The sequence below is a fragment of the Nasonia vitripennis genome, chromosome 1, assembly GCF_009193385.2.
Source record: "Nasonia vitripennis strain AsymCx chromosome 1, Nvit_psr_1.1, whole genome shotgun sequence".
Classification (NCBI taxonomy): Eukaryota; Metazoa; Arthropoda; class Insecta; order Hymenoptera; family Pteromalidae; genus Nasonia; species Nasonia vitripennis.
Window position 1 is genome coordinate 3,178,682 of NC_045757.1, and position 22,503 is coordinate 3,201,184.

Below are 22,503 nucleotides of genomic sequence, written 5' to 3' on the forward strand. Positions count from 1 at the left end.
TGAATTAGTTTCTTTCATGTATATTGTGCACTTTTCAACAAGTGACAATTTAAATTTGGCGGTCCAGGCAAAACTCCATCAGCTGCGATCGATAGCAGACAGATTTTCATCATTTGCGCTCTTTTTATATGCAGATAACGAGCAAAAATATTTCTAAAACTTTTGTTTATTTTTGATTTGTTTTATTTTTATAACGAGCCACGAAAATTCCGTATACTCTGTAAATTTTTACGTACAGCAAACACTTATATAGATCCAATCACACCTATATAGCTATATACATATATATATAGCGGTCGCATCTCTTTCATAACCTCCGCACGTATCTACTGTAGTCGTAAAGTGCGGAAGAAAAGCTACTTTGTAAATGAACAAGTATGAAAGAATTTTTTGCAACAGTCATAACTTATTAACTATTAAATTTTATCGAAATTTATTTCGTTATATAATTTGTCTTTACAGAAAGCAAAATATGATTTTTCACACAGTATAGTCATGTAAGAGTTTGAAACTTGAAGGTTAGTTTTTTTTTTATAATCAAATATTTTTTGCTGTACTATTGATTGTTTATTTTTAAATGAAGATTATATGATAAAAATACGATCATTTTAGTGAACACACATTTTTTCAGGTAACCATCGACCAATAAAAAATGCAAAATGAAATTATAGTTTAACTGGAAAAACATCGCTATAACATATTATTGGATTTAATTAAATGTCTTTAGAAAAAAAAAAATATGTTCACTAGAATCATCAGGCAATCAGTGCCATTAGGTGGAATATGCAAGTCATATAGCAACAGGACATGCAGACTGCATAATAATATGAAATTAAGCTTGAAGTATGTACAAAGTAGCAGACAGTATGGTAAAACACCTAGCTTGCTACTTGCGAATCAGCAGAGTCCAAAAGAAAAATTAACAGAAATAAATAATGAAATTAATAAGGAACCTAACACAGACAAGAACAATGAAACTCAAAAAGATTCACAAGAAAGAAGTGATCAAAATCAGGAGAAGCCCAAAGAAGAAAGCAGATCTGAAGATGAAAAGGATGATAAACGAAAAGGCAGATCATCTGTCTTTGCAAAAGCACTGGTTTTGCATGCTTTTGAAAATGCTCGCAAAAAGGAAAAAGAAACGTTTTTAGAGTGTCTGCGAATGTACCAAAATCAACCAGGAATAAAGCAGGAGCGTGTCCCTTTCATCTATACTGCTTTAAAGTACATGGAAGAATTTGGAGTACACAAAGATTTGTCAGTGTACAAGCAACTAATAGATATCTTCCCAAAACAAAAAATGATACCAAGTAACTTATTCCAGGGAATGTTTCTTTACTATCCAAAAGAGCAGTACTGTGCAACAGCTGTTCTAGAGCAAATGGAAGACAACGGAGTAATCCCGGATCCTGAAATGGAATTAATGCTGCTGAACATATTTGGCAGGCATGGAATGCCACTGGAAAAGTACTGGAAGATGATGTACTGGCAGCCCAAGTTTAAAAACTTAAATCCATGGCCTGTTCCTCAACCTATTCCAACCGATCTCAGGGAGTTAGCTTGGTACGCTATGAACAAAATTTCTTCCATTGATGTCAGGAGTGTTGTCACTGATTTTAACACTGAAGATGTACCGGACTCTATAGACAAAACGTGGATTGTATCCGCCATGGCTCCAGATCAAAGTGAATTACTGAAAAAACACGACAAGAGCAAGCCAATCTATGTAGAAGGACCTTTTCAAATTTACGTGTCTATTCATGCAATGGACTATTTTACTCTAAGAACTGATCCCATACACGACAGAAAATTTCCAGAAGAAGATACTGATGGTAACAATCATGACCTAACAAAATATCGCAATTCACAATTTCGACTGCTTAAATTATAATTTTCTCTTTCGTTTTTAGACGTAAAAAAACTAAGAAACCCCTATACGGAAATTAGAACATCCGAAGTGATATTGCCACCGACTGTCCACGAGCAAGAAGACGGAACGATATTCGCCAACTGCTGTACCGGCACGTCGTCGAAAGACTCCCTTCTATCGTGGATTCGTTGTCTGCAAAAGGATAATCCAGTTCTAGCCGAGATCCCCATCGTCTTTACTCTGAGGAAACAATTCCAGGACGAACGCTACCTCGACAGCGGCAACAAACAGCAAGTTCCCGACTCGGAATCGAAGAAAGACGACGACGATAAGCTCCTGCAGTGATGATAGTTTTTCTCTCTTAGAGACAAACTCAAATAGTCGAAATCCGATACATAAATATTTTTATCTCGTCCGATTAGACGCTGTATCATAAATCTGTATATATTATCTCGTTAAGTTTGAAAATATACAAAAGTTTTTTAAGATAAGATACACATACACGTCTTTTCGAGTGTCGTCCCTCGAACGATATTGTTTGTACGGAAAAGCTCACCGATGAATTTCCATCGGGCAAACGACGAGTATCCGGTCGCGTGGCGCGCGGGTCAGGTCATAATAGTCACTTCGAAGAATCTTCGGAAATTCATTCGGCTCAGTCAGCTCGGCGCGCGCGCTCCGTACGTACACGCAGTCCAGTGAGGCTCGGTTCGAAGCGCCGTTTGGCACTTTGTCATTCGAGTTTACTTCTCATTCTTTCGCCGTGAGATTCTTGTTAACGTACTTCTCTCGAATTGATAAGTTCCTGCTCGATTTTGCAAAATGGGGAGAATCGCAGCTACGAGTAAGTTATTTATTTATTGTATGACATTTGAATGCTACAGAAGCTTCTTTACGTTCGTTTATATCATCATTTGAGTGAGAATAAAATTTGTTTCGGTTGATAACTTTAAGTTAAATTTTCCATCGTAAACTGTAACTTCGATCCCAAAAACCGATCGCGCTTCTATATACCTGATGTACACCGAAGTGAAAGTGCCCAGTGAGGAATGCTAATGAGGTTTCTATGGGTCTCCATAAAAGCCATTAAGAGAAGCCTCGTTTCCCTTAGAATATATTTTTCTTTTTCCTTCCTTGAACGGAAAATTCAACGTTGAAAAAATATCAGTCGGCAGGCAGTCCAAGCAGCTCCGAAAATTCTGCAGCTCGAGCAAACGCGAGGCTGCGACCTTTCCCAACTGCAACTACACACCGTCTCAGTACAAGGTACACACCAGACAAAACGTTCTCATATTTTCTCCACTACGAGACAGAAGAAAGCCCGGGATAAGCTCGTTATCAATATGTATGAGGTGATAAAGAGACAGTCGAAAATATCGTATTATTATGCCAAAGTCGACGAACTCTTTAATTCGATTGTGCAATGGATAACAGTTACACCCGGCGCTTGTGATCAAAGATAATAATTTGATTTACATAAGCTCGTATGTTTATTTGCACCGATAATTTATTCACCGGACTTTTTTTTTGGAAATGATTAGGGATGCAGCTACGAGAAGATAATGAAGTCCAGGCAGGACTGTGTAATGCTGAGCCAGAAACCCTTCTATCAGAAACCCCTTTTGCTGCACGAAGGTCGAGCCCAATGGCTCTGGGATCACGAGGGTCGGAGGTACCTGGACATGTTCGGTGGTATCGCTACGGTTTCCGTTGGACACTGCCACCCGTAAGCTGTTATGGTTTACTTGCTTTTTTTATCGAATGAAGAAAGATTATAATGACTTTTTTACAAAAAAAAAAATGTTAAAGATTTACACGTGTTGCGTTATTGAAATTAAAAAAAAAATTTAATTGCGGACGAGAATAAAGATGTAAGCATTTAATTATAAACGATACTTATTGATCGTTTCTTATTACTTGCACACATTGTCTCTAAAACGTTTTAATTGCTTCAATAAAATCCATGTAAAAAAGTTTAACAATTTTTGCAAAAAAGTTATCGTAGTATATAATTGCTTATATAATTGCTTTGAAGCTGCTGTTTTTCGATGAAAAATAACAAATTCATACAATTTTGCTCTTCGAAAAATACGGAATAACTTAGGAAATTTCAGACGAGTGGTAAGTGCAATGTCAGAACAGTCTTACAAGTTGGGCCACACGACGGCTATCTACCTTCATCCCCGATACCACGAGTACGTGGCTAAATTGACATCGACGCTACCCGAGAGCCTGAGCTGCGTCTATCTGACCAACAGCGGTTCCGAAGCTACCGAACTGGCCATTCACCTGGCAAGACTAACCACTGGACGAAACGAAATCGTTTCGTTGAAAAACTGTTATCACGGCGGTACCGCCGTTGCAGCCGCTGCCACTGGCATGGCCTGTTATAAGTACCCCACGGTCACCCCACCTGGACACATTCACGTGAGTTTTTTTATTCTTCATATTAGCCAGGGATTTAAAAAAATACGAATGCATCAATTCTTCCCAGGTAACGAATCCAGACGTCTACCTCGGCGCCTGGGGCGGTTCCAACTGCCGCGACAGTCCGATCCAAACGACCCGGAAGTGTTCTTGTTCACCATCTCACTGCCAAGCGGAGGACCACTACATCAAGGACTTCAAGGACACCTACAAAGCGGTCATCCCAGCGGATGGTCGCATCGCTGCCTTCACCGCCGAGAGTATCCAGGGCGTCGGTGGTACCGTCCAGTTTCCTCGTAACTACCTCAAACGCGTGTACGAGCACGTCCGCAGCCTCGGTGGTCTCTGCATCGCCGACGAGGTACAAACCGGTTTCGCCAGAACTGGAGAACACTTCTGGGGTTTTCAAGGTCACGGCGTCGTTCCCGACATCGTCGTCATGGCCAAAGGCATCGGCAACGGTTTTCCACTCGGCGCCGTGGTCACGAAGCCACAGGTAGCTCAGGCTCTCGCTAAGGCCATGTATTTCAACACGTACGGCGGCAATCCGATCGCCTGCGTCGTGGGATCGGCGGTGCTCGATGTGAGTGTGCATTTGAATTTCAGATAGACCGGAGGGTCAAGAGCTGATTGAATGATGCATCGGATGCATTATGCACTCTTTCTCTCTTTTGTGACGATTGTTTTCGGTGATTCCGATGTATTAGGTGATCAAGGAGGAGAACCTCCAGGAGAACGCACTGACGGTCGGCACTCGAATGCTGCACGGTTTGGCCGAACTGATGAAGGAATTTCCCGACGTCGTTGGCGATGTCCGAGGCAAAGGTCTGATGATCGGAGTCGAGCTCGTTGCCGACCCTGAGACGAGGGAACCGTTACCGGTTGATCAGGTCTGCCAGATCTTCGAGGATATTAAGGACGCTGGTGTCCTCATCGGCAAGGGTGGCGTCAAGGGAAACGTAAGTCGAGTAGAAATTCAGTTTCTGAGGCGTTGACGAAAGATGATTCATATGACTGAATTTTTGTCTGCCCAGGTATTCAGACTAAAGCCGCCACTTTGCGTTACCAAGGAGGACGCAGACTACACCGTTGAGGCTATGAGATTGGCACTGAAGAAGCATCAGGCCAGTCGAAAATGCTAAAGAGGCTGGCCATGTGATTTTCATATATATACAAAAAAAAGTGAGCGAATAAACCGTTGATTTGTTTTTTTAACAAATTTATTGCCGTACAATTATTATTAGATTCTTTCATCTCGACATTATTTTACAATAGTCTATCGTTACAAATAGTTTCATTTCTGTGTTAATTTTACACCTGTTTATAGATATATATTATAATTACACGCATTTCTCTCTTTCTCATTCTCTTTCGATTGTTGGATCAACCAGCTCTTCCGAAACGATATAATATATATATGTATAGAGAGCACACAATCCAAGACGTATATCACAAATTAAAGCGTTTTTTTACACAGTATAGGGGGGGGGGGGGGGAGGCTATCGTCAACAGAGTTACGTATTGTTATAATATCAGCGATGAATAATAAATACACGTATATGTAGTATATAGGAAATTATTCGCGACAGAACAACGTTCAGAGGCGGAAAAGTATAATGTGTATTATGGAAGACAAATAAGAACATTAATATGCGATATATAAAACATAGTATATATTGTATAATTTATATAAACGTACGTTTCATTGAAGAAACGTAAACTTCTAGCGAAATATTGAATTTCTCTATACGATCCTCCGCTGCGTTAAAGTATTCGTACGCGTGTATAGAATATACTCCTCTACGACTTTTCTTACACGGTATATGTATATAATATTTTACAAATGCACCGTTCGGATTATTAACGTGCGCGTGATTCCGTAGTCTTTTTTACAGTCGATGCCGAGATGAACTATCATGGATTTTTTTTTCTTTAAACTAGAACCTTTTACATCTCTCGTTAGCCATCTTTGGAATTGATAAAAACTTGTAAAAAAAACGAAAATTAGTAAGAAAAATATACTTAAAAAACCAACAAACTCTTGTTTGGGAGAATTTTATCTTTCACGTGAAATGCAGAAATCCCGTATTAAATGCAAACTATCAAAGATGAGGTAAATTGGCACGTTCTTGGTTCCAGTTCGGGGCAGTTAACGGAAAAAAAAGAAAAATCAAAAGGAATTACAAAATTATTTCAGACCAGTTGCGAGCGCGCGGAAAACGAAGCGATATATTAGAAAGTAATTGTAAATTATTCTTAACGATGATTAGAATAGCTAATACTTTTTGAGAATGAATTCCCCAGTTAAATTATGCTGCAGATCATGCTTTGATTAGTAGTATCTGATATGATTTGCTTGTCATTATACCTGTTCTGTGATTATAAAATTAAAATCTTTGGGAAAATACAAACACCACCATAGTTGATGAACAAGTTTAAGCAATCAAGTTGTTAAGCAACATTTTCGAGTCTGATGGGCTATCGAGGTAACAGTGAGTAGATTCTCCAACTGATGCAAGATCAGCTTCCAGCAATGCCAGTTGCAGTTCTCTTCTTGCTTTTTGAACAACGTACACCATTAGTGAAACTCCAATCAGAATCTGCAAGAGAAATAGATCTTTAGTCATCAGGTTGCTTATAACACTAAGACACAGTAAATGATTCAAGTCAATATTTACCTGAAAGCAGAATACAATGTAACCAGTGGCAGCTGTAGATCTGTCTTCCAGAACATCTTGCATAGAACGCAAGCTGCTGCCTAAATAAACATTTATTAACTGAGCTGGAAGTAGCCCAATTGCACTAGCTACGTGGTATCTTATACCACCTATATTGCTTACCTAAAATTACATATCTGTTTCAGTAAAAATAAACTTCATTTTTTTCATCAAGACAGACACATAAATTTTTCAACTCACAGCAAATATTGTATTCTGCAACCCAAAAGGTATAGGTGTGAGTCTTGTAAAGAGTACAACTTTAAATGCTTGCGGTCCGGATATCACTCTGAGTATTGCCCTTGCGGTGTCACTTTGCAAAAGTGCACCAATGGGTAAACTAAATGACACACTACTGAGGACCAAGTGAGCAATGGCAATGCCAAGATTAGCAGACAGTACTATCATGGCTATTCCCTGAACAATTCCAAAGAGATAACCACTAGCAATGATGAGAAACAAGTAGCCAATGACTATGGGAAAAGAGACAACAGTGAAGAGTCCAATCATGATAATTGTGACAACCCATGTATTCTGATGTTCGATCCAGTATAGAAGAATTTTTATGTAGTCACGACAGATGAAAACGATAGCACCTAAAAATGCTAGAGTTCCCATTATCACAACCACATAGCATATCGAATTGGAGTTTATGCAGCCAGATCGAGCACTCGAAGAACTCTTGGATGGGCGAATCCCAGCCTCGACGCTCTCTATGCTGATAACATCCATCTTGAAACTTGCAGACCTGTGCAAAAAAACCGACACGTCATTAGCAAAATAAGAAACTCGCGAGGAAGTTGGAGCAACAAAAAATAAATGAGAACTTACTCTAGATCGTTTGGCTAACTGTAATTTTTTCCGAGTCATGAGCTACTTCTCTGTCACGGTTACAGACTCAACATTTTGAAAGGACTATGCTCGGCGCCTTGCTGAACAAATGCGTCATTGTATGCGGCGTCTTGTGTGCAAAATAATAACAAATGTTTTTGTCTTCACACTTGCTGCATTGCATAACCTGCAAAACTGTCAGCACACGCACACAATCCGACGAGAGCAACTACTCCAAGACTTTGCAAATCAAATTCGTTCGTTCGTCGCGTTACAACCGCTGGTTTTTACTCTGAGTCATCGGCTCGACATGATACATTTATGAAGACAATTTTTCAGCACGTCGTTAAAAGCAAGTTATTATTAATCGTTTCATCGCTTTGACGTGCGCATATCAGCACGGCACTACAATAATGAAGGCTAGTTTACAACTGACCTCACAGGCGGCGCGTGGGAGGATGAAAGTGCGACTTTGACAGCGCCAAAGTCGAGGACGTTCGAGGATTCGCTTGGTATTTTAATGATTTAGTATACTGTCGATAGGCTTTTTTTATTGTTTCATACATGTATACGAATAGGTTCTTTTTTGAAATAGAAATTGATATCTAAGATATTTTTTAAAACTTGAAACTTACTCCTTCACAAATACGACCTCATTAAATTATTCTACAACACATAAGGCACGGAGTTTATCAACAACAAGGACAAGCAAAGTCTTACATTTAACATTTTTTTTTTTGAATTGCGAAACGATGAAACGCGGGAATCTACTGACTGTCGAAACATATTTCGCATAATAAATGATTTGAAACAAAACATCCGGGATAATAAAAACGTTCGGGAGTGTACATACATGGCACTTACATATTGTTTGTAAAATCGTTCAATACTATAACTCTAAATTTTTTCATATGCAGCGTTACTAGCAAGAAACGCTAATAAAGGTAACTTGGCCGATGATACTATCATCGGTATAAACGATAAATCTGACGCGTTTTTTTTCTCGTTCTACAGTCATGAAGCTCCTCTGTCGTTATTTTGTTCTTGCTGTGACTCGGAAACAGCGGATAGCAGACGCATGGCCAAGTTCCGCCGCAAAGTGTTCATTGTGCTCGCTAGTGCATCGTTTGACAACGAAGGCCCGTCACGAGATCTTTCTCTGAACGCGCTTCCGATCAATAAGTTTGCTCTCTGAGCTAAATTTTCGATGCTTATTTGCCTTTGAAGATTCTGGGGAATGTGTTCTACAGTAACGTTAGGAACCAGAATCTCGTTGCTTCTGGAACTGGAATTTGTTTCTAAAGATCTGCCTAAATTTGAATCTGAATTGGTCCGTCTGACGTTATTGGACTGATACAACGAGCGCATGTTCATTTGTCGGAAATTTGTAAAATAGGGCGAGTGCCGACTGTGGCCAAGGGATAGTCTTCTGGGCAGCATACTTCTTTCCATAGCGTCTATTTGACTCTGTTGACTTATAAACGGCGGGTACCAGTCTACCACGGAACTTCTGACTCTGCTTGGCTGATTTTGATGTTGTACATGTGGCCTATTGCTTTCGTTTGATATGTTGACAGAGCTAGACGGGTTTCTACTGCTTTGAGTACCATTTGACGGTCCTGGTGTAGCAGGGGGAGCAGTCAATACTCTGTTATTGTGACGAAGAGTTATGTTTGAATTATTATTTCCTGGCTGATCGTTAGGTGGATCTTGATTGATAGGATGTGATTCGTCGGTGTTTGTGGGTAATGGTCGACCGAGTTGAGCAGCTAAAATTTATAATGAAAATATCGAGATTTTATTGAACCATCAATTGAACGATTTCATAAAAGAGTAGATCTGATATTTACCTAGGGGTGTCCAAGTACCATGATTGCTACCCTGAGATGAAGGATTGACCATTCTATTGTAGTCTTCATTGAAGAAATTTGCTGGTAATCGAGAAGGAAAATCAAATAGGAACATATCCCGAGTTCCTAATCTCAAATTGCTGACAGAATTAGAATCTGGTCTAGGTGCAGGTTGTGGAGTTGGGTTTGATGAACTGTGAACTTGGGGTTGGACAAGCCTGTCATTCATTGCATTGCCGGCATTATGTTGAACATTACTGCTGCTACTACTACCACTACTAGAAGGTAGTGATCTGTGACTCACAGAGTAATCTCTGGTCTGGATATTGACTTGATTCCCTGGGCTACTCCTGTTTCTCAAACAACCTCTGACCCTGAGTAAAATTCCTTCACCTCTATTTCCAGGATTGTACGGATGTGGACGTTGGTTGTCTCTGGGTAGCAAGTGTTTAAATTTATCCAGTTCAGCTGGAGTCATTTCCCTTGCATCAGAATCCACTCTGTAGACTGGAATTTGACTATAAGGTTTTGGTCTTGATACTAAAGGACTTGGCTGTTGCTTCATCATTTGATGCATTTGTTCCTGAAATCAAAAAGGAATTGAAATATGCCATTGCAATACGTTTTTTTTTTAATTTATCCTTTGATTTCGACATTCTCACCTGTATAGTAACTTGTTTAGAGAAGTCGGTTAAAATTTTCATACGCGACGACGAAACCTCTTCTTTTTTCTCCGGTTTTTTATCACTCTCTTCCTCATTCACATTATTTTCGATGTCAGGTACGACTTGTTCATCTTCGTCTTCTCCAATTTGTACAGGCACTTTGAACGTCGCTATGATTGTTGTTAATGAATCTAGAACTTGCATTGCTGTCAAACGTTTATTTGGCTGAAGAACCAGGAGACTTCTTATTAAAGATACTGTACCATCAGATACTCTGCCGTCACTGCAACGTAAAACCAAAAACTTTAGACATTTTAACAGCATTTAATTAATATATATTGAAAACTTTACCGTACCTAGGCATGTAATAATTCGCGGCCTTAATTTTATTGAATAATTGCGAAGGACTGCTGTCGTAAAATGGAAATTGTCCAAATAGCATAGTGTACAGTACAACTCCTAAAGCCCACATATCGGAGGGCTTTCCTAGATATGGTTTGCCACATAAAACATCTGGCGAAATATAAGCTGGAGATCCTCTCTGATCTTTCAGCAGATCGTTTTCGCATGATAAGTGTTTTCCCAGGCAAAAGTTTGTAATAGTTACCTGTAACAGATTTATGAAATTTAAAAATTAGCGAAATTGCGACAGCAAATATTTAATAAAAATGTTCCGTTCGTTACCTTTCTCGTTCGGCGATTTAAGACTAAGTTGCCTAATTTTAAGTCTCTGTGAACTATGTTCTTCTTGTGTAGACAGGCTACGATTCTCACAGTGTCAAAAAATATCAAGAGACTCTCTTTCTCTGATAGTTTTTTTTCTCTTATAACATAGTGCTGCAAATTGATCAGTTCATCGCTGTTTGGATTAAAATCATGACATATTAGGCAATCCAGGATCAAGCACAGTCTTTGTCTCGTTCTCCCGGTATACACAGCTCCAGACCGTGTGACCTTCTCTTCTAGAGCACAGTCCTGTAAAACAATATGATTCGCATGAGCACACGTTAAGGCATTAGTAGTTACTATATTTAAAAGTATGCTCTACTCACCTTAAAAAATCCATGGTGGTGCACCACACCATCTTGATTTTGCAAAAGACTCAATAGGGAGTACTCGGAATGCAACAGCATCTTTCCCTGTCTATCATCCTGAGTTTCCTGCTCCATCGAATCTTTCAGAGTCAATATTTTAATGGTATAAAACTTGTCAGTCCCTTCTTTTCTGGCCAGGCATTGCACTATACTTTGAACCGGAGAAGAACCGATTACCGGCCCGAGTATATACGGACCAGCTTTTTTCACAGCCTTGGAAGAAACCGGAGTACCAGGCTTGGGTATCTCCATGTCTTTTGACTCCAAATTCATATTGGCATCTGAATTCACACTGGTTTTTTCGCGAAACTCATTAACGTCGTGCTTTGGAGCTTGAAAGTCTTCCACCTCTGCATCTTTGGAGCAAGTGGGTACGCTACGCTGCTCGCTCTCCTCTTCTCTACTGACAAAGGGCACGATCATCTCACTGTCTGGAGACTGATCACTTCCTGTATTGATTATCAGCTCAGGATCACTGTTGTAAATTTCACTGGTGTCCATTGACTCAACTGACTCAACATGCTCCAAGGAGTGCACAATTCTGCTGGGACTTTCATCATCGCCAGCGGATGACGACATTTCCAGCAAGAATACAACACTTTCTCGACGATGACTAAAAGACTTCCTGCATAAAAAGCTCGACGATTATGTTTATAACTGTTGCGTTTGTACTGCGTATACGTGACGAATGTTTTTCCGTATACCTGCTGATAGAATCACTGGAAGATTAAATGAACGATCTTTGGCATTCGTCAGTGTAGAAAATTAAAGGCGGATGATGTTGGATGCTGCTGCATTTCAAAAATACACTGTTCGCATCATCGACGCATAGCCAGTTCACTGTGTAAATAAAATATAAATTTTTTCTCTCTGCTCTTTACAGGTTAGCTCCGTCTTATGCATATATACATCATATCATATAATATAAGTCAAGCCGCGTTCACAAGTGCGTTATAACCATATGTCGTGATGACTCACCGTTTGGCGCGAAATTTAAAGAATCCAAAATTTTTATTTTTTGCTGTTTTTAACGTTTCCATCGCCCATAATCCACATACTCATAATATAGATTCGAATTGAAAAAAGAAGTAGCTCTTTGAAAACTTCAATCTAGCGCAGCTAAAAAGCCGTAATAATTGCCATCTCCTCGTCGTGAAAAGAGCGTGTCTTATAAAGCCTCGGTGTCTTTGAGCTGCGGTATACGCACACATCGCAGCTGAGTAAACTCTCGAGTCTATAAGCTGAAAAATATCACGGGATTATCTCTTATCTCTCTCTCTCTCTCTTTTTTTTTCGCGCGATATTAGAAAACTCGACGACGCGTAACATATATGCACGATACAAAAGAAGCATTTTTTTTAAATCGCCGTAACAAAAGTGTTGTACGGAGAAAAAGACGAGGATCAAAGGTCGTGGGAACGAGCTGCCGGTAGTAAAGTTCGAATAATGAAGTGTAAGTGAGCGTAAATTGGTTTCGTTATAGGGACGTACACTGCAAGAGCGTTTTCGAGCTGGCTCGAAAGGTCACGTTCATGGCGCATATATATATATATATATATATATATATATATATATATATATATATAGTGTCTTCTATCTGTCTCTCGTTACACGAAGGAGGCGATGGCCTTTTCTGTCTCGGGTGGGGGAATTTACTCGCAATTTATGTTTCGGCGAGTGAGAGGTGTAGGAGGTTGTTTTATGTTGTTGCGCGTCGTTAGAGCTTTTTTTAATTGTACGACTGTCATTGATTGCGACTGGGTTTTAATTAATCAGAATTTAGACCCGAATCCTTCAAATAAAAAAATCGCCAACTCCACCTCCAATTACCACCCGCGCATATCCCGGAAGCCATTTCCCCATCAAGCCCACCCCTTCGAACTATAAACAAAAAAAAAAAAAAAGTCTTCGCAAAAAGCTTCTACTCGACCATACACACACGCGGCTATTTAACCATACCGGCCCGCGCACATGTACATCAAAAAGAGAGAGAGAGCGCTTGAAGATCATTTTCGCCATTGTGCGCGATTTAGGCGTGCGGAAAAAAAGAGCGCCAAGTAGTAGAGGCCTGTAGAGGCTGCATGGAGTAAAAAGCGCAGAGCTTTTGTGCCGCGCGAAGAATGTGGGTCAGTAATCTCTCCGAAAAATGCGCTTTTTCTTTCTTCTCCGCTGCAGCCACACTATGCTTACGTTCCGATTTCTCGTTTGCGGCTACTATCCTACTCTCTTTTTTTGCGGGAAAATTTTTCGCCTTCGCTATCCACTGCTTTTTGTTGTTCCAGACGGAGTAATTCTCGCGGTCGGGGATTTCGTTCGTCTTCCCTTTGACGCTGCCCCGATAACGAGCGGAAAAAATCGGCACAGCGTGTACAGCTCGATGATTCGCTGAAGCTATGATATAACAGGTATACACACAGCTATATAAAATATTCGAAGTAGAAAAGAGACAGAGGAGAGTTTAATACGCGCTGGAGCACCTGTTGATGCGCGATCGTATAACGGGCCGCTCGCAGCCCCATTATCGTTTACGAGAGCTGCCCTTGATTTCGAATTTTCAATTAATATTCCAAAGTGCACTACATACTAACACACGCATGCGTCGCTTGCGCTGAGTCCGCAGAGAGACAGAGAAAAAGGAAGGAGACGTAGGCGAGAGCGGAGTTTGCACAGCTGCGGGAAATGCAAATATGCGGGACATAAATACTAGAGAAGAAAAGTTGACCGTGTGTACGTGTACACAAGAGCAGAGAGAGAGAGAGAGAGAGAGGGAGAGAGATTATCCTGCGCGCACGCACGCGACGTCGTCTGATAAAGAAAATATAGCTGCGCTCTCTCTCTCTGCGGACACGACGAGGCGGCAGATGCGCGACGCACCTTGCGGGCAATCTATATCTAACGTGGGTTGCATTTGAATCGAGAGTGCGGAGACTTTGCTTTTTTTCCCGGCGTTGGAGAATCGACTTTGTGTTGTGGCAATTTTGGTGATTTTAAAGTTTCTTTTGTGGCGGTGTTGCTAATGACAGCAATAAAGTGCGCAGTGTTATTAACGATTTAAATAAAATGAATTTGAAAAAAACCGCCCATACCCTAAAGCCATCATGCGCCATGCAGCGGCAGCAGCAGCAAATCAGAGTATCCCATCACGTATAAAGATTGCTCGTCGATAAAGTCTCGCATGTTATATTGGTTCGGAATTAATGCTCGCGTACAAGGTGTTGCGTGTTTTGATGGGACCTGCAGCAGTAGCAGCTGTCCCCCTCGATCTCATCTCAACAGCAGTTTTCGCCTCGTCGTTATTATTATTACATTAGCGCGCGTCGCCGATTTTTCAATCAGCAGCCTCTCAGTTTCCTCTTCGAGACTCCCTCTACAAGACAATTGAATACAACTTCTATACTCCTTTTACCCTCCCTTCGCTACTACTTCCTTCCGTTTCCGCTTCTCCTATACACGCTCTTTGATCCGACGGCGACTCGCTTCGATTACCATCGGCTCCTTTCAATCTTCTCTCTTTCTCTCTCTTTCTCTTAACCCTACGACAAACATCTATTACTCCATTTACTCACGTTTCCGCAGAAAAAGGAATGCCAATTTCAAGCCGAACTATTTACGACAGCAGGAGTATCGGGCGGCGTAGCGACTCTCGAAAAATAAATTGAGCAGAGAGAAAGAGAGAAACGAGAATCGAGCGAGCACGGCAGGTGGCTTTGCCGAGGTTCGCTCGCGCTGCACCTGCCGGTGAGCGCAGTCACGTGGAAAGGCGTGTGCGAGTGTAGGTACCGCAAGAAATGGGGGAGAGAAAAAGAGAGGCGTGCTAAATCTCGACAGCGAAAATTTGGCGCAGACCGCGCTCGTCAATTTCTTTTTCAAGATTTAGAGCTTCGTGCGATAACGCTAATGAGATCCTGAAGACGATTATTGTGAATTGATTTTATCTATTGATTCTTCTTGCATTGTGCGAATTCAAAAGAATACCACCCGATACAGGGTTTCGGAAGCGAGCACGAAAATTATTAGCAAGTCAGAGGAGTAACACGAACGTATTATTCACTCCCATATTACTGGCTCTAATGGACAGCTAAACAGCTGTCGCTAATTCTCCCGAAGGAAACATTACGAACTACTCAAATCCATCCCCTCGGACAATACTGTCAGCTTTCTCTAAAAACGCACGTCTTCGACTCCTCGTATAGCGGTACACAATACACGACCCGCTGTGCCAAGGCCTCTCCTCCGAAGATACAAATCGGAGTTGCTGCTGCAGCAGCAGCAGCATCGAGAATTAAAAAAAAAACAGGCCCTCTCGGGTTCATCTCGTGCGGTCCCTCTGCTCGTTTGGGTCCCGAGCGCGTGCCATCTGCCGGTTTTCGGCTCCGGTTTCGTCCCTCTCCTCTCGCTCTTCAAGACAGTCCGTTTGCGGCCGCACGCTTTCGTCCGAAGAGATTATTTTTCAGCCGCAAGAGAGAAAGAGGCAGAAGGAAAAAGATGCGAGGCTTGCGGAGATTATGTGCATCGATACTCTCTGCGGCAGCTCGACTTTCCTTCTCCGACGAGGGGTATCGACGATTTCTAGAAGCCGTTCAAGCTAGGACGTCCATGCGGTGTAGTCTGCAATTTGAAAAAATAATAATGTAATAAAAGTCTACTCTGTATTATTTTTCCTTATATACCTGACTCCCTTCGAGTTTGTACCTGCTTTTAAAAATCTCGACCAGCTGCTGCTGCAGTCCGGTTTTTGCTCGTTATACGCGTTTGTAACACACTCATCGGATAGAGGGAGGAGAGGCGTATGTATTCCAGCCCCGGAAATTTCGCGCATCCGCGAGCGTCGGATATTGTTTTATAGCCCTACTTCTTTCGAGATTGGCCGCCGAGACTCTTTGTTGCGCCTAGGATAATGGGATTCGGCGCGAGTTCTCTTTTTCCATTTGCACAGGTGTTGCACGCCGCCGCCGAGGGACGATCGGATCGCTTTTGTGTCGCCCTCCGATTTTTAGATCTCTACATTGTACATTCAAATTGGCTGTACATCCTCACTCGATATACGGCTCCTCGAAAATTCCGAGCTCAATTATCGCCTCAAGAGAGTGCAGACACTTTAGCAGGCGACAACGATGTACATAAGTGAAAGTGCGCGAGCGAGCTGAATTTCCAAGTATCACCTGTCATACGCATGTACATACTCATTCAATAATCGCGAGCGGCTGCAGCTGCCGTGATTAAATTGCGTTGTGATTAATCACGCGTATGCGTCTCGCTTGTATAACGCGCCTATACGGCAAATCTTCGCATTGTCTCGAGAAGCGAAGAGTCATCGCGAATACGCGGAATCGATATATCTTTTTGTTTGATTTTATGTTATACGAAGCGAATACAAATACCTCGAATGGTTTGCATGAAACATAAACATTCTCTGCGTGTACTCGTCACGATGGATTTAATTACGCATACGCCTACGTTTTACGTTTACGAATCCCATTTCTCTCGAATCCGGCTTTTCGCACTGAAACGCGTGGTCAAAACAAGCAACGAGATATACTGCATCAAAGATCCGAGGGAGAGAATTTCCAGGGAGCGCACAATGTTTTCTCTTTATATGGCGTGTCTCTCGGCGCATCCAAACTTCCAAAACAAGCAGGGCAGGTTCGGTTTTTGCGGTCTACGCTCTTCACATCAGCCGTCCTTCTCACGTGCGTGTCTCCCCATCTCTATACACATACCTGCAACAAACATGTATACCCCATGTAGTACCTGCAACTCCAAAATTAATCCTCTACGACTAAAATCTATAATATTCTCTCTCTCTCTCGCGCGCGCGCAGGGAAAAAGAAGTCAAGATTTCTTCACGACGGGGTATAATATCGCGAAAGAGATCCTCGGGGAAGGATGATCCCTGAAATTCGAGCGATTCTGCGCTGCGGTATCCGAGCCTAATAACATTTCCTCTTGCGGTGTCGCCTTATATATTTCCCCGACTGCAGCAGCAGCGGCAGCCACGCCTTGGATTCCCCGATATATTGGAAATGTTTTCCGCATTGCGCGTCCGCAGAAAATGGAATAGTCCTGCATTCGAATTGGCCCGCTTTTCGCCTCGGGGCCGAGCGCTCACAGAGCCATCATATTTTCGAAATTGCAAATGTCAGAGCTAGTTTTAATACGGCTGTGTGTGCGCCGAGTCCTAGATGAAAGGGATTCGTCGTTTTATCCGCGCGCGGTAGAATTGGATTATAAGCGGGCAGTTCGATCTACCGGCCCGACTCGCAATTAACGCGCAGTTGCATAATGGTATAATCCGTGTATAATACTGTGCGCGCGTTATTCCGTTTTCGATCGAGTTATACGGGCGAGCATTAACGCGATTTTTAGAGCCGAGTGAATTTCCCACGGAAATCGCTATACTACTACTCCCCTTTTCCTCCCTCAGACGTCTTTTCCCTCGAGCGAGTCGCGGCTCTATACATAGCTCTACTCTCTCTCTCTCTCTCTCTCTCTCTTTCTCCCGCATCTTTTTCTCGGCGGTTCTCTTTTACGCTTAATTCGCTGTACTTTCCCGACGACAATGGCTTGCGCGCGGACAATGAGTCACTTTACGAGGATTTTCAGACGGCGGTTTGATACCTTATTCCAAGCGCGTGAATTATGCACGGAAATCGCGTACAGCGGCTCGTTAGCGATAACGAGAGAAAAAAATTTGCGCGGGTAAATACGCGCGCGCGCTTACACTTTTCGAGGGGAAATAAAAATTGATTTCGCAGGGAAGGAAGAGCAACGCTACGGTCCTCAATTAGCGTATTCGGAATCCATACACCCACTCATCCGCTTCGTTTTTGCAATCTCCCCGTCTGTCCGCGAGACGACGCGGCATTGTGCGATTCGCTCTCCCTTCGGCGGCTTTTTAAGTGACACAAAGAGCGTGGATCCGCCGTCGTTTAACCCAGTAATTTAACGGCGCAGCCCTCGACTCCCCCGCCTCGGGGGCCTTTGTACCTCATACATAACGTTCTCTCTCGCTGCGGCTGTCTATTGTAGAGAGATAGAGAGAGAGAGAGAGAGAGAGAGAGAGAGAGGGCGCGTACGTTATGGGGAGCTTACTCAGCGTTCTCCGACGATGCTCCGATGGGGGCTGGAGAATTAGCGGCTCTTCGACGACGTCGTCGCAACTTTATTCGCGTAATTGCTTGTTATTGCTGTCGCTTGTGTAGCTCACATCGCACATTCTCAGGCGCCTTTTCTGTTTTTCGATTGGAAATTCAAGTGTAGAGACTCGTTTGCGGAACGTGTATGGTTTATTACAAAAGTTGCTGAGCGTCGTCGTATAAAAAGAAGTCGTATGTACAATTGATGATCGTGTGGGATTCCGCGCGAGTCTCAAGAATCCTTGCCGGGATCGTAGTACGGCAGTTCTTTCATCGAGGCAACGGCTTCGGCTGCAGCCTGGAAATTCAATATTCATGTAAACGAGCACGTTACGTAAAGTGCGAGAGCGAGGATAGAATTGTATTGCGCGCCGCGAAAAGTTCGTATACTTACGTCCCGAACAGACTTGTCTCTATCTTCGAGGAGGCTCTCGAGGAGATTTCGCAAAGATTTTCCCCAGACGTGTTGCAGCGTCTTTGGACTGAAGATTCCCAATAACAGTAGAAATACGCAGGTGCGCGAGCGCAACTTGCTCTGCCGATGCTTCAAGAGCTTTGTGAGCAAATCCGTCAAATCATCTGGGCGGAAAGGAAAGTAAATGCGACGTTGAGCGAGAGCTTTATATTATACTATTGACGATTGAATAATGAATTTCACTCACCGACGGACATGTCCCGCAGTAAAATTGCCTCGACGAGCTCGTCATTGCTGGACTGCGATCTGAAGACTTGGCTCATGATTGCCAAGAGATCCGAAACGGTTCTCGACTTCCTCTTCACCAGCCCAAAGATCTGCTGGAATGATCTCACGCCATCGGGTACTACGAAAATAGCGTCACAGAACTGAGTCAAAAACTCGGGCTTCGCGTGCACTAGTCTGCAGAGCAACAACATGATGCGCTCGAGCGCCTGGAGTTTGCCGACCGAAAGACCAAGCGCCGACCTCCACTTGCCATTGGCCGCGATGGAGTCGTCGGTTTCGGTGTTGCAGTTCTTGTCGCTCATGAGCAGCTTCACGGCGTAGACGAGGTTCGGCACGAGTTTCATGTCGAGGTAGATGCGCTGGATCCGCTCCAGCTCTTCTTCGTCGATAATGTTGCTACTGGCTACGACGAAGGGTATGGACATGAGACAAGCTACGTACTCGATGACCCGGCAGTTGGCGCCTGGATTTCTTAGGGGTGTCATAAACACCAACGAAGTGCAACGGTCCTGGAGTACGAAGGCCGTCTCGCCTTCCATCATCTCGTCTATGGATTGTTCCAGGAAGCCCAGCCACTCCCCGTTCTCGAATTTTTCCTCTATGTCGTAAGCCTTCCAGTTGACTAGTCTCTTGCGACGTTGGCTTATGTTGTTCTGTATAAACAGCGAAACTTGTTTAAAATACAAAATAAAAGTGTACTAAAAAATATTCCGAACTAGACGTACCACTTCGGCACCGATCTGATTCTCCATTTTGGAGCTGATTCGCGAGGAGGTCGTCTGCTTGCACTCGTTGTTGAATTCGTCCAGCGAGTAGGAAGCCGAATTGTTCTGATGAGGAATCGGTGAGAAGCAGTAGTGCTCGTACATTTGATTGTTCTGATGCATCGCGAGGCTGCAACAGGGCGGCAGAGGAAAGTTGTAGGCATTGTCCATATGCCAAGCGCTCGGTCCGTACATGCAACAGGCCGGCACAGGCGGGGGCTGAAATATTTTCCTCGGAATTATTCAAAACTCGAGTGGCTTCTCCATCCATATCGTCAACGATAAGAATCTTACCATCGCCGGGGGATTTTCCGGAATAATATTGGCATTGGCGACGCAGCAGTCTTCTTGAGCTGGCACCTGATCAATCTGCTGATAAGGCTCCTCCTCGACGATAGGACAATCCACTTGGCAGATAGCATGGTCGGCAGCGACTAGGTCGCTGCGCAACGACGCGCGCATACTCAGATTGTTGAGCAGTACGTCGACGCTGGCACTCGACTCCGAGCCACTTGGCTCGCTCCTCCGCAGCGAGTGTATCTTCTTCAGTTGCTTCTCCAGTATTTTCCTGGGAAATAAATGGATGAACGGTCGGTTCGTTTAATGAACGGGAGATAAGGGAGCGACGACGCGTATACCGTGTGTGTGTATGTGTATATACGTACTTGGACTGGCTGGTGAAGCGCGAGGCTAAGCTCTGGAGCTGCTGCTGCTTGGCGCGCGACTGACTGGCGGAGAGGGGCAAGGTCAGAGACCGCGGCACGTTTTTCTCGACCGTCAGGATTCGACCCTTCACGAAGGGGTGTTCCAGAAGTTCCGTCCAGCTCAGACGATGTCGGGGATCTTTTTGGAGCAGACCCTACACAGAATGAAAATGTGATTGCGTTTTGTTGCGTCGTTGTTGTTTTTTTATGATGATGAAGACTTACCTGCAAGAAACTTAGGCAGTTGGAGGATATGTGATCAGGCCACTTGATTTCCTTGCGTCTCACTAATGATTCAAGTTCTTTCATGGAGGAAGTTTGAAAGGGTGGCACACCTGCTACTAACTCGTAAATTATGCAGCCTAGGGACCTAAAGTTTTATGTCAATAAGATGACGATGAAGAAGTTTGGTGAGATAAATGATAGATGAGTTGTACCATAAGTCAACATTGTGATCATAGGGCCTCTCATCGTGCAATTCGGGTGCCATGTAGAGCGGTGTCCCTTTGATAGACATGAGAACATGAGTTCCTTGACTCATGATTCTAGCAAATCCAAAGTCACAGAGTTTTGCCACTCCATCAGGGTCCAAGAGAACATTTTGCGGCTTCATGTCTCTAAAAAATGAAAAACACAAATTCCCACCCATTCTTTCACTCTCAAATCAGCAAAGACCATACCTATGAACAATTCTGTTTGAGTGCAAGTAATGGAGAGCGGACACAAGATCACAGGCTATCACCTGAGCTCGTTCCTCTGACAGTCTCCCAGCCTTGGTGATGATCTCGTACAGTTCCTTCTCCACATACTCTGTCACAACGACAATCTGTCAATCAACACACACGCATTATTGCACAATCAGGGAAGGTGGTAAGCCTACTCGCAGGGGAGCGTATACCCAAAGAAAGAAAAAAAAAAACACTCACCTCGCTCTCAGTCTCAAAAGAGTCAAGCATCTGAATGATATTCGGATGCTGCAGGTCCTTCTGAATCTCGCACTCGCGTCTCAGACTCTCCAGCTCTTTGGGCGAGCGTCCTTTCTATACACACAGAGCGAAAGAGAAAAAAGAAACGACACTTACAAACCTCCATCACACAGAGAACGAACACAAAGTGCATAACAGACAGACTCACCTTTTCCGTGACTTTGTAAGCGACGATCGCCCCATCGCACTTTCTTTTGGCCTTGAACACTTTGCCGAAGGAGCCTTCGCCCACCTTTTTGATCCGCTCGTATCTCTCCATAGCGAAATTTCAATGCGACGACGATAATATCGCACTGCACGCGAGCGAATATACCTAACGCCAACAACAGAACCGCGAGAGCTGAGAGAGAGAGAGAGAGAGCGTCGTTGGCGTTGCCCGACGTCTGCTTCGCTTCTTCTTCGCTCTCTTCCTCTCCGCACGATTCTTCCCCACTTTCCGAGAGGCTATTGGTCGCGCGAATCGCTTGCCGGTCCGTGCGCGCCCATTGGCCGTCGGACAAAGAACCGGCTTGGAATTATAACGAGATATTATACCTATACTCGTGCTGTAATTCCATTCCACACCGGCGTTTATAAATAGACATCGTTGTTGTCATCGTCATCGAGTCTGCACAACACTGATCGTCGTATACGAGCTGATTAAAAAATAAATAGCCGACGCGCAGAAGTAAAGTCTCGATTAATCTCTCCCGGCCGTATAATCATCCTTGCAATTAAAAAACTAAACGTCCAGTAATAAAGCTTCTCCGGCGGCGA

General features: G+C 43.2%; 5 protein-coding genes across 8 annotated transcripts; 2 read left to right on the forward strand and 3 right to left on the reverse strand.

Moving 5' to 3' along the window:
• Positions 1-195: 195 nt before the first annotated feature.
• Positions 196-2,365, forward strand: LOC100123735 (evolutionarily conserved signaling intermediate in Toll pathway, mitochondrial). Of its 3 annotated transcripts, none has more exons than XM_032596452.1 (4): positions 196-375; positions 463-518; positions 613-1,832; positions 1,911-2,365. In XM_032596452.1, the coding sequence occupies exons 3-4, from the start codon at positions 740-742 to the stop codon at positions 2,213-2,215; spliced, it is 1,398 nt and encodes a 465-aa protein (XP_032452343.1). In that variant the 5' UTR covers positions 196-375; positions 463-518; positions 613-739; the 3' UTR covers positions 2,216-2,365. The 3 variants fall into 3 exon arrangements, with proteins under 3 accessions (XP_032452343.1, XP_001607437.2, XP_031778176.1); XM_001607387.5 differs by having other exon boundaries at positions 632-1,832; XM_031922316.1 differs by having other exon boundaries at positions 196-518; positions 632-1,832.
• Positions 2,366-2,510: 145 nt separating this feature from the next.
• On the forward strand, positions 2,511-5,949 carry LOC100123739 (alanine--glyoxylate aminotransferase 2, mitochondrial). The gene is made up of 7 exons (XM_001607391.6): positions 2,511-2,714; positions 3,039-3,136; positions 3,412-3,596; positions 3,985-4,297; positions 4,365-4,880; positions 5,005-5,256; positions 5,332-5,949. Exons 1-7 carry the CDS (start codon positions 2,693-2,695, stop codon positions 5,437-5,439), a joined length of 1,494 nt encoding a protein of 497 aa, XP_001607441.1. The 5' UTR covers positions 2,511-2,692; the 3' UTR covers positions 5,440-5,949.
• Positions 5,500-8,545, reverse strand: LOC100123742 (transmembrane protein 64). The gene is made up of 4 exons (XM_001607395.6): positions 7,846-8,545; positions 7,216-7,762; positions 6,976-7,137; positions 5,500-6,897 (listed from the first exon to the last, which is right to left on the reverse strand). The coding sequence occupies exons 2-4, from the start codon at positions 7,744-7,746 to the stop codon at positions 6,733-6,735; spliced, it is 858 nt and encodes a 285-aa protein (XP_001607445.1). The 5' UTR covers positions 7,747-7,762; positions 7,846-8,545; the 3' UTR covers positions 5,500-6,732.
• LOC100123745 (serine/threonine kinase 40) lies at positions 8,399-12,646 on the reverse strand. 2 transcript variants are annotated; one of them, XM_008204763.4, is made up of 7 exons: positions 12,433-12,646; positions 11,413-12,294; positions 11,045-11,335; positions 10,717-10,967; positions 10,358-10,643; positions 9,696-10,278; positions 8,399-9,614 (listed from the first exon to the last, which is right to left on the reverse strand). In XM_008204763.4, exons 2-7 carry the CDS (start codon positions 12,031-12,033, stop codon positions 8,860-8,862), a joined length of 2,787 nt encoding a protein of 928 aa, XP_008202985.1. In that variant the 5' UTR covers positions 12,034-12,294; positions 12,433-12,646; the 3' UTR covers positions 8,399-8,859. The 2 variants fall into 2 exon arrangements, with proteins under 2 accessions (XP_008202985.1, XP_008202986.1); XM_008204764.4 differs by lacking the exon at positions 12,433-12,646 and having other exon boundaries at positions 11,413-12,079; positions 12,159-12,365.
• Positions 12,647-18,721: 6,075 nt separating this feature from the next.
• Positions 18,722-22,499, reverse strand: LOC100123750 (serine/threonine-protein kinase fused). Its single transcript, XM_016985056.2, has 11 exons — positions 21,896-22,499; positions 21,688-21,801; positions 21,442-21,587; positions 21,199-21,378; positions 20,987-21,131; positions 20,723-20,916; positions 20,352-20,625; positions 20,019-20,276; positions 19,253-19,946; positions 18,985-19,169; positions 18,722-18,888 (listed from the first exon to the last, which is right to left on the reverse strand). Exons 1-11 carry the CDS (start codon positions 22,004-22,006, stop codon positions 18,823-18,825), a joined length of 2,367 nt encoding a protein of 788 aa, XP_016840545.1. The 5' UTR covers positions 22,007-22,499; the 3' UTR covers positions 18,722-18,822.
• Between the last annotated feature and the right edge of the window lie 4 nt (positions 22,500-22,503).

Coding starts and splice junctions, on each gene's coding strand:
- LOC100123735 (XM_031922316.1), top strand. CDS start 740: ATGTTCACTAGAATCATCAGGCAATCAGTGCCATTAGGTGGAATATGC. Junction 1,833..1,910: donor TCCAGAAGAAGATACTGATG/GTAACAATCATG, acceptor TTTCGTTTTTAG/ACGTAAAAAAACTAAGAAAC.
- LOC100123745 (XM_008204763.4), bottom strand. CDS start 12,033: ATGTCGTCATCCGCTGGCGATGATGAAAGTCCCAGCAGAATTGTGCAC. Junction 10,968..11,044: donor TAAATCGCCGAACGAGAAAG/GTAACGAACGGA, acceptor AATCTGTTACAG/GTAACTATTACAAACTTTTG. Junction 10,279..10,357: donor CTAAACAAGTTACTATACAG/GTGAGAATGTCG, acceptor TTTTGATTTCAG/GAACAAATGCATCAAATGAT.
- LOC100123750 (XM_016985056.2), bottom strand. CDS start 22,006: ATGGAGAGATACGAGCGGATCAAAAAGGTGGGCGAAGGCTCCTTCGGC. Junction 20,917..20,986: donor ACTGCCTAAGTTTCTTGCAG/GTAAGTCTTCAT, acceptor CATTCTGTGTAG/GGTCTGCTCCAAAAAGATCC. Junction 20,277..20,351: donor CGGAAAATCCCCCGGCGATG/GTAAGATTCTTA, acceptor AAAATATTTCAG/CCCCCGCCTGTGCCGGCCTG.
- LOC100123742 (XM_001607395.6), bottom strand. CDS start 7,746: ATGGATGTTATCAGCATAGAGAGCGTCGAGGCTGGGATTCGCCCATCC. Junction 7,138..7,215: donor TGCAGAATACAATATTTGCT/GTGAGTTGAAAA, acceptor ATGTAATTTTAG/GTAAGCAATATAGGTGGTAT. Junction 6,898..6,975: donor ACATTGTATTCTGCTTTCAG/GTAAATATTGAC, acceptor TTTCTCTTGCAG/ATTCTGATTGGAGTTTCACT.
- LOC100123739 (XM_001607391.6), top strand. CDS start 2,693: ATGGGGAGAATCGCAGCTACGA. Junction 3,137..3,411: donor ACACACCGTCTCAGTACAAG/GTACACACCAGA, acceptor GGAAATGATTAG/GGATGCAGCTACGAGAAGAT. Junction 4,881..5,004: donor TGGGATCGGCGGTGCTCGAT/GTGAGTGTGCAT, acceptor CCGATGTATTAG/GTGATCAAGGAGGAGAACCT.